This window comes from Glycine max, chromosome 17 (genome assembly GCF_000004515.6).
Source record: "Glycine max cultivar Williams 82 chromosome 17, Glycine_max_v4.0, whole genome shotgun sequence".
NCBI lineage: Eukaryota > Viridiplantae > Streptophyta > Magnoliopsida > Fabales > Fabaceae > Glycine > Glycine max.
Genome location: NC_038253.2, coordinates 3,919,934 through 3,932,819, shown reverse-complemented (window position 1 = coordinate 3,932,819; position 12,886 = coordinate 3,919,934). Strand labels below are relative to the sequence as shown.

Sequence of the window (12,886 nt, the reverse complement as noted above, 5' to 3'; positions counted from 1 at the left end):
AAGATAATGAATTAATAATGAGATAAGAAATTGTTTACCACTACTTGCATAAGATGATTATCAAAGAAAAAAATTGTAACAAAAAATTAGCATAAAGCTCCTCAAAATTAACAAATAGATTTATTTTTAGAGTTGGAAAATGAAGATATTTTTAATGTTATTTGGACGGTGAATAATATAAAATCATGTTTATAAAATAAATAAAAAAGAAATTTTTTAAAAGTAGATTATCATAGTATATTTAGGTGAAAAAGGGTAGAGTAAAAATTTAAGAAAATAAAATATATAGTACGAAATAATACACGGATGTCCTTATTTTCTTTTTTTTGGACGAAAGATGTCCTTATCATTATATGATGAAATATAAATATTATATCTCTAAATTAAGCATATTATTTTATAAATGGTATAAAATTTATAATAACTATTAATATAAAAAATAAATAATTAATATTTAAATTATTTGAAAATATAAATATTCATCAACAAATAATTTATAAAGTTATAACATTTATGATTTTATAATGCAAGTCAGTAATAGAAATTATATATATATTGACACCGCTATCTTTCTATCTCTCTATGATCGATAGGCCTTCCTACTAACCTTATCTCCAAAGCCCACCAATATTCCCCAATCACAACTCCAACTCCAACCCCACCAACAACCAACACCCACCACCATGCAAGGTGTTTGGAACAGGCAAACATATCTATCACCTAATTTAGAAAAACAGGCAAGCTACAAAATTGAAATTGTTTGAATACAACTATAAATAAGAAATTTCACAACGAATAAAAACCAACATGTTGAATAATATATAGCAAGTGGCCAGACCCATATATTTACTGCTTAAGGTTTTAGGTTATAAATAAAGGTGTGATGGATTAAAATTTTTGTGTAGAAGAGTTTTGTAATATTTAATCAAGACTATTATATTTTTTTAAAAGATTATCAAAATGTGCTATATTTTTAATTGATAATTTTTACAATTTATAAAGTCTTATAACTTATTACATTCTTTTGACATAAAATTATTATATTCTTACGAAATTTTTTAAAATAAAAATAATTTTTATATCAAAATAATCTTTTAAAATATTCACCCCTATAATGTCAAGTTTATCCTTATGGTTAATTGACTTAATGAAGAGATAGTAGTGATGGAATTTTCAATCCAAATAAAAAGTAAAGTAAAAAAAGACAATTTTGATTTAAGACAACCAAAGCCACAGCCCACCCACCCATATCCGTATTTTTCAGTAAAAAGAAATCAACAAATACAATTACAACTTCAAAATACGTGGATATTAGTTGAGCAAGGAGTGAGATGTCACAACAACATTGTTTTAACTTCCTAGTTCCTGTCATTTTCCATCTCTATTGATGATCATGATTGGGTTGAGCTTCAACAGGTTGCATCTCTGATTTCTTTTTCTCCTTAAGAATTGCCTGTCTAGGCATTACCTCTAACAGAAAACTTCCTCCGTTCCATATTGAGGCAGAAACCTTTAGTATTTGAAAAACTACATGCAATTCATATGACAAGAATATGGGGACAGTAAGTGCCATGGTTGCCACCGTAAATATGCCTTGAAGAAAAATGTACATCAGCATGCGATTTTGATCCCCAAGCAACCCACTTAAGCGCCACCATATGTTGTTTGCTTTCTGAGCCTTTTTTGAGAGTTCCCTATGAAACAATGAAAGTCAATATAATGAGAGAAGTGAAGGGAGGATCTATTCAACCAATCCAAAACACATAAAAGCATCTTAAACTTTGAAGTTTTAACCCATACCAGAACTTCTATTTGAACAGTAGAAGGTTGTTTCTTATGAACATAGAAGGGTAGGGAAGTATATGCATATTCATTGGGTACCTGTAGGAAGTCATGACTTCGGGATCTCTTAAAAGCCTTTGTCTGCGTAATACATTGACAATGAGGAAGTATAGAACCTGCCACAAAGTGTAAGCAACCAAGGGTACCAGAAACAGCCATGTCCAGAGATAGGATTTATCTTCGATGTATGGCCACGTAGGTCTTCTAGCAGTTCCCTCTGGATGCATGGCTTCAAAGGTTGCAGGATTCCACCATCGAATAGTAAAGAAAACCAATCCTGGAAAGAACTACTGAGTTAAAGGCATAGTAAAAACAAAATGGATACAAAAAGAAACATAAAGTTGGGCATATCTATCAAAAGTCTGTTCTGCTAGTTTCATATTTTAAACAACGTGAGATGTCTATGATGTTCAACAAAACTACTTTGTAGAAAGCGTGACTATACTAAATACTAAAAATGATACAATAGAAAACATAGATTTAGCAAATCTATCACAAGTTCAACCCACTGCTTGCTTATATTTAACAATATGATATCTAGCAAGAAAATGGGATAAGTGTCTAAATGCCTCAATGAGGACAGTTGGACAAAAATAGCAAATTATGTCTGACAGGAAGAAGAGAGGATAGAATCTAAACAATCTGAAATGGATATTGCTTTGATGTGAAGGATGAGATATTATGAGATATCATATTTTTCATATATTGTCTCTTCCTCAAGCTAAAGCTTAATTGGTTTTAAGCTTGTTACAAATGAATCCTTGGGGCTAGAAAGGCAACTCAAGGATGCTGCAGAAATCAGATAGATAAGCACTGTTAGAAATATAACTCAGCAGTAATAAAAAAAGAAATATATATATATATATATATATATATATATATATATATATATATATATATATATATATATATATATATATATATATAACTCAGCAAGACAGCTGGAATAATCATCAGCCCAAAGAGTAGGTTGGACTGTTGCATGACCAAGGAAAAATAGGCTTCATTGGAAGGGTCATTAACATTAATTTCTTAGCTAACAGTTATAAACATCAAGAACTAAAACTTCCCCAAATTCGTCAAAAACAGCATTTGGATTTTGGAAGCTTCATAGCAGTAAAAAGTTGGATATAAAATTTGGTGTGAATGATGTTATGTGATATGATGTCATATTTTTCATATATTCTCACAATATTCTTAATAGCACATACACTGAACATTGTTGTCTAGATAAAAAGCAGAACCTTACACCCAATATTTGACTATTGAAGGTAGAAGTCAGTAATTATTGTAGCAGAAGCCTACAATTTCCCAGAATTTCTTTTTCTTGCTGAAAAAAATAAGAGAAACTATAAGATGAAATTATAATTTACCAGGTAATAGATGGATAAGAACACTGACAATTTTGTCAAGAGAACTGAAAACCAAGCTGCAGCGCCAAACAATCAAAGCCCATGCTAATGGCCCCTGCAAAAGCTCTTGAATAAGACACAATTGACTGATGAATCATTCTTTGGCCAAGGAGTCAAATTACCATGGATAATGCTCTTACCTCCGCAAAAGAAAAGCAAACCATGAAAAGCTTCTCATTTGATGAGTAAAAAAGAAGATCAATCAAAAATATTGTATTGGCATAATAGCAAAAATCCTGAAACATGGGCAATCGTGTAACTAAACTTTCATTGCAGGAAACTCATAAAACAATAATATCAGTACTGTATCTGCGTGATAATGAATTAGTGATTAATGGGAAAATAGACACTATTCTAACTATTTTAATTATTAACACATGGAAACACAGTTTAATATGACAATGCCCTTGTCATTACTATTAGAGCTTCCAGGTCTAAAAGATCTAACCAATCAGATTAATGTCTTAAAAATTAATCCAATCAAATTAATCACACATCATAACTATGTTGGTAGTTGGTAATTCACTTAACCATTCTTTTTGCTAACTTTTCTATTGTTAAACCACAATACACCATACAAGTACAGTGCACTTCAGGAACAGAATTTGTGATATGTCAGCTTACCAGTAGATAGTAATGCCATTTCTTGGACCTATAGTATATCCAACGAAGAGGAACAAAGATGACGTAAAACAAACAATATACATAGGGAATATCTTGGGGTCCTGCCAAGAAAAACAAAATGGCAAAAAAGAAAAGAACGAAACTAAGAATCCACATTTATTGAAAAACATTCCACAACACTGCAAATGCATCAGCGAGACTTGTCAACTTACGTGCCCCTAAAAGGAAGCAAAATCCACCAAAACCGAGGACTCCCGCGAGATGGGTCACCTGAACATTTATGAAAGAGTGATTAACAATTAAAGCATGCTCAATATTTTGACTATCCATGATAAACTCATTGAATTGTTCAACACCCAGATAATAATTTTTAAAAAAAGCAAACATTTTGAAATAGAAAAACGAAAAAAGTGACCTTGTTGATGAACCTTTCGTGTTCCTCAGCTTGTTTGGCAATCTTAACGGCCTGTTTGGAAAGCATTTGCTTGGTCTGCACAGCTTGTTTGGACAGCATCTCCTGCGTTGAGCCAAAAGTAAAACCAAACAAGACCCACATCGTAAAAATCAAGAAAGAATCATGTGTGGCGTCGAAAATCAAATGAAAAACATAACATGGTTTGGGTTTTAGTTTGACCTTAGATCTGTCCCTGAACCTCTGTCTGGGCTTTGGAGGGGATTCGTCACCATTGGAATACTCTGCTGCATGGTCTTCGGTGTCAGACATATTTACTGCACAGTGGTGAACGCGAAGACAGAGGTGGCGGTGTTTTGATTGGAGTTATCCAATTCACGACAAGCAAATCAAGCCTTGCAATGAAATGGAAGCTTTAACTCTCAAATGGAACTATCTGGTTAATCATTTACATGCACACGCCTTTTTTTTTTTAAGCCTCAACTTGAATACCTGATAGTGCTTCTCCCTTGGTTTCGAGATCAAGGGTAATCTCCAGCAACAAGAAGGAAAAGGAAAGGTTGAAGATAACTTTTCTGCTTTATTCATTGCTTTAAGTGATATTTATAACAACCAAAAGCTGTTCTAGACTGTTCTACTGCAGCTCGTGCTTATCCGAAATCACTAACCTTTCTAACCGTGCACTAGTGCTAACTTTCTAATCAACACGCACTAACTTTCTTACTGCACACGCACTACTAACGGCTTTCGGCCTATCCTTGCGCGTATTCCTGCAGGAATACAGGTTTGTGAGTTGCTCTCTTGGGCCGGGTTTGTCGTGCTCTATCAACACCCGCTGCCGGCAAAACCACCTTGTCCTCAAGGTGGAATGTCTCGCGTAAATCCTCCCACTTTTCCCACGAAGTTTCTTCAGGAGCGAGGCCATTCCATTGCACCAAAACTAACAGTGATGGAGGCGAAACACCAGAGTCCCATTTGCGATTCAGAATTTGTAATGGTTCTATGAGTGGGTGATTGTCGGTAGCTTGAGGTGGGAGAGGATTTGTAAGATGGGGTCACGACCCATGATGTGGTTTAAGTATAGAACAATGAAACACATAGTGAATTCTGGAGTCAGCGGGAAGGGCGAGACGATAAGCTACGGCACCTATTCGTTCAGAGGTTTGAAAAGGCCCATAATATCGTTTTGATAACTTGTTGAAGCTGGTGCGAGAAATTGAAGTCTGACGGTAGGGTCTCAGCTTCACGTACCCAGTCACCCACAATATAAGAAACATCCCTGCATTTGATGTCGGCTTGGTTCTTCATGGCATGTTGTGTCTTTAAAAGACGAGCTTTTAGAGAGGTCCAAAGGTCTTGTCTAGTGGATAGAAGATGATCAACAGCTTCAACGTTGGATGACCCCAATACATAATGAGGAATGGAAGGAGGTACCTTGCCGTAAGTGGCTTCAAATGGTGTGATTCCGGTCGCCAAATGAATGGAAGTATTATGACACCATTTCGCGAGGGAAAGATATGCAAACCATCTTGTTGGAGTATCATGAACAAAGCATTGAAGATACTGCTCCAAGGTTCGATTCAGAACCTCAGTTTGGCCATCTGTTTTTGGATGATATGCAGTGCTCATACGGAGCCTACTGCCGCAAATGGTGAACAGTGCACGCCAGAATTGCCAACAAAAATAGGGTCGCGATCGAAAACTAAACTTGGCAGAAAACCGTGAAGTTTGCAGACCATGTCGAGGAATAGGGAAGCTACTTTATGAGCCATATACTGGGAAGGCAAAGCACCAAAGTGTGCTCCCTTTGTGAAGCGGTCAACCACAACAAGGATAGTGGTGTAGCCATGAGATGGAGGGAGACTCATGATGAAGTCCAAAGATATATCTTCCCACGGTGAAGATGTCACGGGAAGAGGTTGGAGAAGACCTGCCGGTTTTCGTGTCTCATATTTGATCTGCTGCCAGTGTATCGTCAGCAGCTCCATTAGCTATGGATAAAATTGAAGCACTTTCACTGGAGGGTTTGAGAATACAATCCGGGATGTCGAATGAGGGCGAACCATCAAACATCATTGTGCAATCCTTTGGGGACGTTTGTGCTCTCCAACGAAAGGGGGTTAGTATTAGTGCTGGATTCCTTGGCCTGGATGGAGCTGCTGCCTTGCAATTGTTGGATACAAAAGACAGCAGCAATGAGGGTGTTGATGGGATAATAGGCTTATCAATAACTCTTGATGAATGGATGAGACTAGATTCTGGTGAGATTGATGATGATGATATAGATAATATCAGTGAGCATACTTCAAAACTTCTTGCTGCACATCATGCTAACTCTATGGACATGATTCGCAGGAGTTCAAAGGGAGAGAGGAAACAAGGCAAAAGCTAAGGTAGGAAACGTGGTTTGTTGGGAAACAATTTCAGAGTAGCTCTGATGGTACAACTTCGCGATCCTCTAAGAAACTATGAGCCACTTGGAATACCAATGCTTTCTCTTACAAGTTGAGAGAGTGTTTGTCCCACCAAAGCAAAAGATTTACAGGCATGTCTCTGAAGCGGGAAAAAATAATCATGAGTGTGAAATAGTAGCCAAGGTGGAGATGAAGGCCAACAAAGAAGAGAAAAATTCTGAAGAGGAAGCCATTCATCAGTTCAGAATTACAGAAGTACATGTTGCAGGTCTGAAGACTGAGCCTCTCAAAAAGAAGTTTTGGGGCACTTCAAGACGACAACAACAGCAACAGTCTGGTTCTCGCTGGTTGATTGCTAATGGAATGGGGAAGAACAATAAGAATTCATTGGTGAAGTCAAAGGTTGTATCTAAATCAAGTGCTCCAATCACCACCGCAAACGTGCAACCCGGTGACACATTGTGGAGCATATCACCTCGTATTTATGGTACTGGAACAAGATGGAAGGAATTGAAAGAGCTAAATCCACATATAAGAAATCCCAATATCAAAATACCAAATAAAACTAGTACGTGGAGTGCACGATTCAATTTTTTGCTATAAGGGGGCTTATCCTTATTAGAGGCAATGTTTGAAGTTGTTACTTGATTTGGCCACCCGATTCTTATATCGCATTGACTCTACCTGGGAGAGGAGATACTTTTGCTTTCTTTGAGCATCGATCAAACAAGACCTGTTGAATAATGTTGTATGAGATGTGGAGAAAACTTCATGGATTTTTCTAATAAATGCCATTGCTTTTACTGTATTTTTTATACCATTTATAATATACTTCTCCATGCTTCATCTATTGTATATAACATCATGTAAATTATATTACAGTCATTTGCATGAACAAGTGTATATTTCAAATATAATCATTGGCAATAGTTTGACAATAGTTTGCCTGAACCGAAAAATAAGTTAGGGGACGAAACATATTTAGTCTAGCAAAGAATATAAATATATATAATCCTTGCGATGTCACTAAATGAAAAATATTTGTGTTGGAAAAATCATCTTAATTGTGATCATCCCTAAATAGAGGATGTGTGTTTAAAGTCTCACATGACAGGTAACTGAAACAAAAAGGGACATGTTAAAAGTCTCACATTGACTAAAGATATTACTGTCGAGATAAATTATATAAATAGGAAACAATCTTCATCTTATAAACCGATTTTGTAAGTCTGAGTTAGATTCACAATCCACTTTGTGACAATTTGGCTTTGGTTCCTTCCAAAAGAACACCGACACACGACCATATTCACACACTGATGAATTAGCAACTCGGATGAGTTTCTTTGCCCATGATCCGTAATGGTAAATACTACCGAGTTTCAGAAGCCAGATCAATAAAGCACATTCCAGCAGGCCACGGTATGAAGCATCAGACAATGTATCGTCAATATTTCCAACAGATCTGTTCAGCCCAACCTATAATATTTCCAATGGCCCGGCGGAGCTTTAAGGGAAGAACCCAGAACTATTTTAGTTACATAAAATGCTGAACAAAACTTTTGACTGTAATTTGCACCTAAAGCCAACTCTGTCATTCTTCCAAAGCTTGCGCAGATGCCACACTGCTATCATTGGGTAAACCATAGATCTGATCCATCTAATGTGTCATGCTAGCAAATATGACATGTGCGCTAACATATACTGTACTAAAAATATAAGTACAGTAAAGGATGTAGTTGGAGACATGTTCAGAACCTGCAAACTATCAATATTAATAAATATATCCACTGAAAGGTTCACAAGACCCAAAGTACTGAATACATATTCCACACCATCATGGCATGACAAAGGAAGCCTAAGCCACTAACAAGTTAGACGTCCAACATGATTTAGTTACAAGGGGTGAGGACTGACCCACTTCTCAACTATATCAAGGCCGTGCTCTCTTATTGCTGCATGAGGGGCACTTATACTGCTTGATGTGTTCGGCCCTGGCTGGAGTGATCTTCACACACTTGCCATGGAACCACTTCTCACATATGTCGCAACAAATCCAGAACTCATCGGATGCATAGTGCTCCCCACATGCCCCACACAAGGTCTCCTCATGCTCCTCGTCATCTTCTTCATCCAGTACCTCTTCCTCCTCGTCCTTTGTTTCCTTTGAATACTTCCCTGATTCAGATCCTCGCTGTTTTGTTCCAATAAGGAAACAATAATGCAGAAATGACATGTCAAAGAAGAAATACAATTATAAGTATGTGGCACCACAACTCTTCGTAAGAAGCAAGAAAATATTTATAAATTCAAAAAAGTGGAAAAGCTAGAGTATATGATGCACTACTAGAGTCCAAATATTTTCTAATAAAGCAATTATGACGGTAAAAAATATATATAAAGAGAAAAATATCATACAGGGAAGAGTGAAGGTACTAAGATATTTTTACCCCTTTTGAACCAGATTTTGATTTGTTACTGCTGTGGTTTGAAATGGATGATTTTTCCTTCGTCTGTTTTTTTGCGCTTCCAGTCACAATCTCAAATATTGTTGGTAAATCATTAATCATAGAGAACAGGCGTTTCCTGCAAAGACAATTGCACATTATCATAGGCTATGATAAAACTGAGGCCACAGTGAACCTTTTATTCTCTGAATGAATCAATTTGGTTTACATTTATTATATCACAAATTTTGTATTCTGCTAACTTGTTCACCAACACCATCTGGAAACCAAAAAACCCATACCAAACAAAGACAAAAAACATTTATACAGTTATACTTGTTAGCCAAATCCAAAAAAATATTGGGGGTTGGTATAAATAGAAATTTTATGCCTAATAGCTCATCGTATACACTGTAAAGGCTTTAACTCCCTTATTAACCCATAAATAGAAATTTTATGCCTAATAGCTCATCGTATACACTGTAAAGGCTTTAACTCCCTTATTAACCCATAAAGAGAAAAACTTAGAATCCAAAATGCAAATTCTGTATAAGACGATGTTGTTCCTTTTTTAAAATTACTAGAGCTGTAATCAGGTTGGGTTGGGACGTTGGGTCGGTTTTAGGGTATTTAGAAGTCCAAACCAATTAAATAGTATCAGGTTGGGCTGGTTCGGGTTATGCATTTTTTGGGCAGACAACCTAAACCAAACCAAGTGGGTCTCTGGGTTGGCTCAAGCTGGGTACTTGGGTCTTATACTAGAATAATGAAAATCTGAAGAAAAAAAAATAAAAATCAGAAAACTGAGAAGGCACTATGGAATGATTCACAGATTTTATTCTTTTCGGGTATCCATCAGTCCAAACTCTTATGAAATCACAAAACTCTTGTTCTTCTTCCTCCAAAGGAAACATAGAGCCCCGCATTGTACACAGGAGTTGCTGAAACCATCACTTGGCTTCCCAGGTGGTTGAGGGATTCTGATCTCATTTGCTGAAACCGCCGCTTGGCTCCTGATCCATCAAACAATAGAGACAGGTGAAGCCTCCACCCACCCAAACCAAAAATCCAACACACAATGCTCATGACACCAATGTGGTGCAGTGATGTGGATGCGGATGCAGATCTGGAGAAGCCATGGGAATAAGAATCGGATAAATCGTCAACCTCTTCTGAAGATTGGTTTGGCTCAGGTTCATTGGACTGAAAATTTCAGAACACAATACCCGAACCAAACAAGATTGGGATGACTAACTTGAAACCAAACCGGACCGTCAGTTCAAACCAATGAGCACAGACAACTTCAGGAGTTCCTGGACCCACTTACACCCTTAATAACTACATGACCAAGTATGGTCATCATGAACTATTTATTAAACTGACCGTTAGTGGAATACAAGTTGATCCAGCATAAAAAAAGGAAGAATAAGAAATACTTTGGCATAAGAATATTGCCTTTATGTTTTTCTTGTGCGATTTACCTTTTTGCATAACAAACAATCTAGATATTCTAGCCTACCACCACCAAGAAATGAAATACTGCAGAGAAATCTAAATAGCTGTTAAAACAAAACAATTGCTTAATCTTCCCTCAAAACAAAATTGTCCGTGTACCAAGATAAAATAATGTTTTTCCATTAACTAAATCAAAACAGCATAGCCACAAATTAAGACCAAAAATTCATTAGTAAATGAAAAATGATAGGCATCCAAAAAATTTCCTTGTCCAACCTAGAGATCAATTGCGTGAAAAAACACACAATAAAGGGTTAGAAAACATAATTATACCTGTCAGCATTATCAAAACCAAATCGTGCCCCAAAGTAGAAAGCCACTGCAAGTAACCATGCATCGCTGTGAACGGCAACCAAAGACAGCCAGTCCTTGTCTTGCATCCCATCCCTAGCAAAGTTTATGCCCAATGCAGGCTCAGGAAGCTCCGGAGGAACTTCTTCCGCAGGTAAATTAACTTCCCATTGCTCATTAGGGAATCCGTACAGACAAAGATTATCCTTTTCTGGTGCAAAATAAACACAACAGTTAAACAAATGAAGCATCAGTATATTATCAGTGTACCTCACTTGCATTGTTAACGTGCTCTACTCTCATCAATTAACGACATAGAACAAGAATTTGAGCATAGCAAGCATGGAAAAGAAATAAACAAAAAATCAAATTAAGTTTCAACTCGCATGCACAAAATAATTGTTAATTACCCTATTACACAATGCAAGGAAAATAAACCAAAAATTTTCAGGAGTAGAATATCCTAGACATAGAAGGCGATAAATATTAGTTACAGACTACAACACAAGGAAACACAGAGAACAAGGTAAAGGAGATGGCAAAGGCAAACAAAATAAACCCTAACCAGGATCGCACTGCTGGAAAAATTCTTCAACATCTGAGAAGAAAGGAAAAGGAAAGTTGAGTATTAGAATGTATTAAAAACAGGAACAGGTAATTTTGCAGAGGAAACACTGAAATTAATTGGTAAGAACAAAAGCGAGTGAGAGAGAGAGAGAGAGAGACCAGTGGTGAGAGCCTTGATCATGCCAGCTCTACGGCCCTTGAAGTCCCGGAAAACCTGTTCCACGGTGCGAGGGTTGTAGTTCACTCCACCACCGTCCATCACCGACCCCACACCTCAAAACCTCTCTCCTTCTTCAACAATGGAAATTGCAGAGAGAGAAGTAGTCAGTGAAGATGAGCGCGAGAAGAAGAAAGCAGCATTTCCAGTAATAAGGAGCGGAAAAAGAGAGGGAAAGAAGGAACAAAGGAAGACGGAGAAAAGCTAATAGCCTAATAGTGTGTGGACATGATAATCAATTGACCCCTTCATTATTAAATTCAAATACACACTAATACAAGATAAGATTAACATCCCTTGTTTGTTTGTGTTTTCTCCTTTATTTAATTAATATAAAAAAAAATAAGAAACATGGTTAAAATACCAACAAGTATGGTACTCTGAGAAATCATAGAAAATAAAAGAACAATAGCAGGTTTTTGCACTTTGGTGCTGCTGTGGCGTAAGGAGAACTAAATTAACTGATGTGTGATGCAATGGAAGAGAAAGAGAAAGGGAAAGGGTGACAGAGTATACCCATAGGTCAATTAATTATATGGTTCTCGCTTTCAAATCCGGAATTTAGAGGCCGTGTATGGTGTGTCTTGACGTGTTGTTACCTTGAATTCACCAGTACGTACAGTACTAATATAAGTACTATCTGCTGTGCTTCCTTCCTTTTATTTATGATTCAACATGGGTGAGCAGCACCATAACAGATATAGGATCTTTCTATTAAAAACATATATACATATATAGGATCTGTTTGATAATTTTTTTTAAATCACTTCTAACAAAAAAAATAAGTTGAATTTTTCTATAAGTTAAAATAAACTCTCAATTATTTAATCATTAATTAATTTATAAAAATACTCTCGATAGTTTCTCTACAAAATAAGATGATATTTTAAAAATCAATTAATAATCGGCTAATGAAAAAAATTATTTTATTATTTTATTTTTCTAAAAGAGTTTTTAAAAAAACTTATCCAACTACACCCATAATACTATTATATATACAGCATGAAAAGTAAAGCAGGACAATTTTATTTTTTTTTAAAAAAAGTATTAGCAATATTTCTTCACCAGTAGTAGTTTGTCACAATTTTAACAACATTTTTTTAACACTCTTTATTGAAAATATAAGTTTTGATATCATACTTCTCATT

The 12,886-nt window shown here is 36.1% G+C and overlaps 2 protein-coding genes and 1 pseudogene across 7 annotated transcripts; 1 reads left to right on the top strand and 2 right to left on the bottom strand.

Moving 5' to 3' along the window:
* Positions 1 to 1,195: 1,195 nt before the first annotated feature.
* LOC100784515 (glycerophosphocholine acyltransferase 1) lies at positions 1,196 to 7,548 on the bottom strand. 3 transcript variants are annotated; one of them, XM_041011351.1, is made up of 8 exons: positions 4,513 to 7,548; positions 4,294 to 4,395; positions 4,091 to 4,148; positions 3,879 to 3,979; positions 3,395 to 3,490; positions 3,216 to 3,309; positions 1,882 to 2,119; positions 1,196 to 1,694 (listed from the first exon to the last, which is right to left on the bottom strand). In XM_041011351.1, exons 1-8 carry the CDS (start codon positions 4,600 to 4,602, stop codon positions 1,382 to 1,384), a joined length of 1,092 nt encoding a protein of 363 aa, XP_040867285.1. In that variant the 5' UTR covers positions 4,603 to 7,548; the 3' UTR covers positions 1,196 to 1,381. The 3 variants fall into 3 exon arrangements, with proteins under 3 accessions (XP_040867285.1, XP_040867284.1, XP_003551153.1); XM_041011350.1 differs by having other exon boundaries at positions 4,091 to 4,395; XM_003551105.4 differs by lacking the exon at positions 3,395 to 3,490.
* LOC102667888 (protein PLASTID MOVEMENT IMPAIRED 1-RELATED 1-like) lies at positions 6,415 to 7,307 on the top strand (annotated as a pseudogene).
* Positions 7,549 to 8,449: 901 nt separating the features above from the next.
* LOC100170695 (PHD2) lies at positions 8,450 to 12,400 on the bottom strand. Of its 4 annotated transcripts, none has more exons than XM_006600049.4 (6): positions 12,255 to 12,400; positions 11,681 to 11,812; positions 11,520 to 11,552; positions 10,937 to 11,165; positions 9,152 to 9,287; positions 8,450 to 8,895 (listed from the first exon to the last, which is right to left on the bottom strand). In XM_006600049.4, the coding sequence occupies exons 2-6, from the start codon at positions 11,778 to 11,780 to the stop codon at positions 8,635 to 8,637; spliced, it is 759 nt and encodes a 252-aa protein (XP_006600112.1). In that variant the 5' UTR covers positions 11,781 to 11,812; positions 12,255 to 12,400; the 3' UTR covers positions 8,450 to 8,634. The 4 variants fall into 4 exon arrangements, with proteins under 4 accessions (XP_006600112.1, XP_006600111.1, XP_006600113.1 ...); XM_006600048.4 differs by lacking the exon at positions 12,255 to 12,400 and adding an exon at positions 12,103 to 12,233; XM_006600050.4 differs by lacking the exon at positions 12,255 to 12,400 and adding an exon at positions 12,107 to 12,221.
* Positions 12,401 to 12,886: the final 486 nt, after the last annotated feature.

What these genes read in the sequence shown, in the direction of transcription:
- LOC100784515 (XM_041011350.1), bottom strand. Translation starts at nt 4,583, where the DNA reads ATGCAGCAGAGTATTCCAATGGTGACGAATCCCCTCCAAAGCCCAGAC. An exon ending in AATGGCATTACTATCTACTG is followed by an intron (nt 3,491 to 3,878) that starts GTAAGCTGACAT and finishes CCCATGTTTCAG; the next exon opens with GATTTTTGCTATTATGCCAA. An exon ending in TTTGCTTTTCTTTTGCGGAG is followed by an intron (nt 3,310 to 3,394) that starts GTAAGAGCATTA and finishes GAGCTTTTGCAG; the next exon opens with GGGCCATTAGCATGGGCTTT.
- LOC100170695 (XM_006600049.4), bottom strand. Translation starts at nt 11,780, where the DNA reads ATGGACGGTGGTGGAGTGAACTACAACCCTCGCACCGTGGAACAGGTT. An exon ending in TTTCCAGCAGTGCGATCCTG is followed by an intron (nt 11,166 to 11,519) that starts GTTAGGGTTTAT and finishes ATTTTGCACCAG; the next exon opens with AAAAGGATAATCTTTGTCTG. An exon ending in CAAAATCTGGTTCAAAAGGG is followed by an intron (nt 8,896 to 9,151) that starts GTAAAAATATCT and finishes GGAACAAAACAG; the next exon opens with CGAGGATCTGAATCAGGGAA.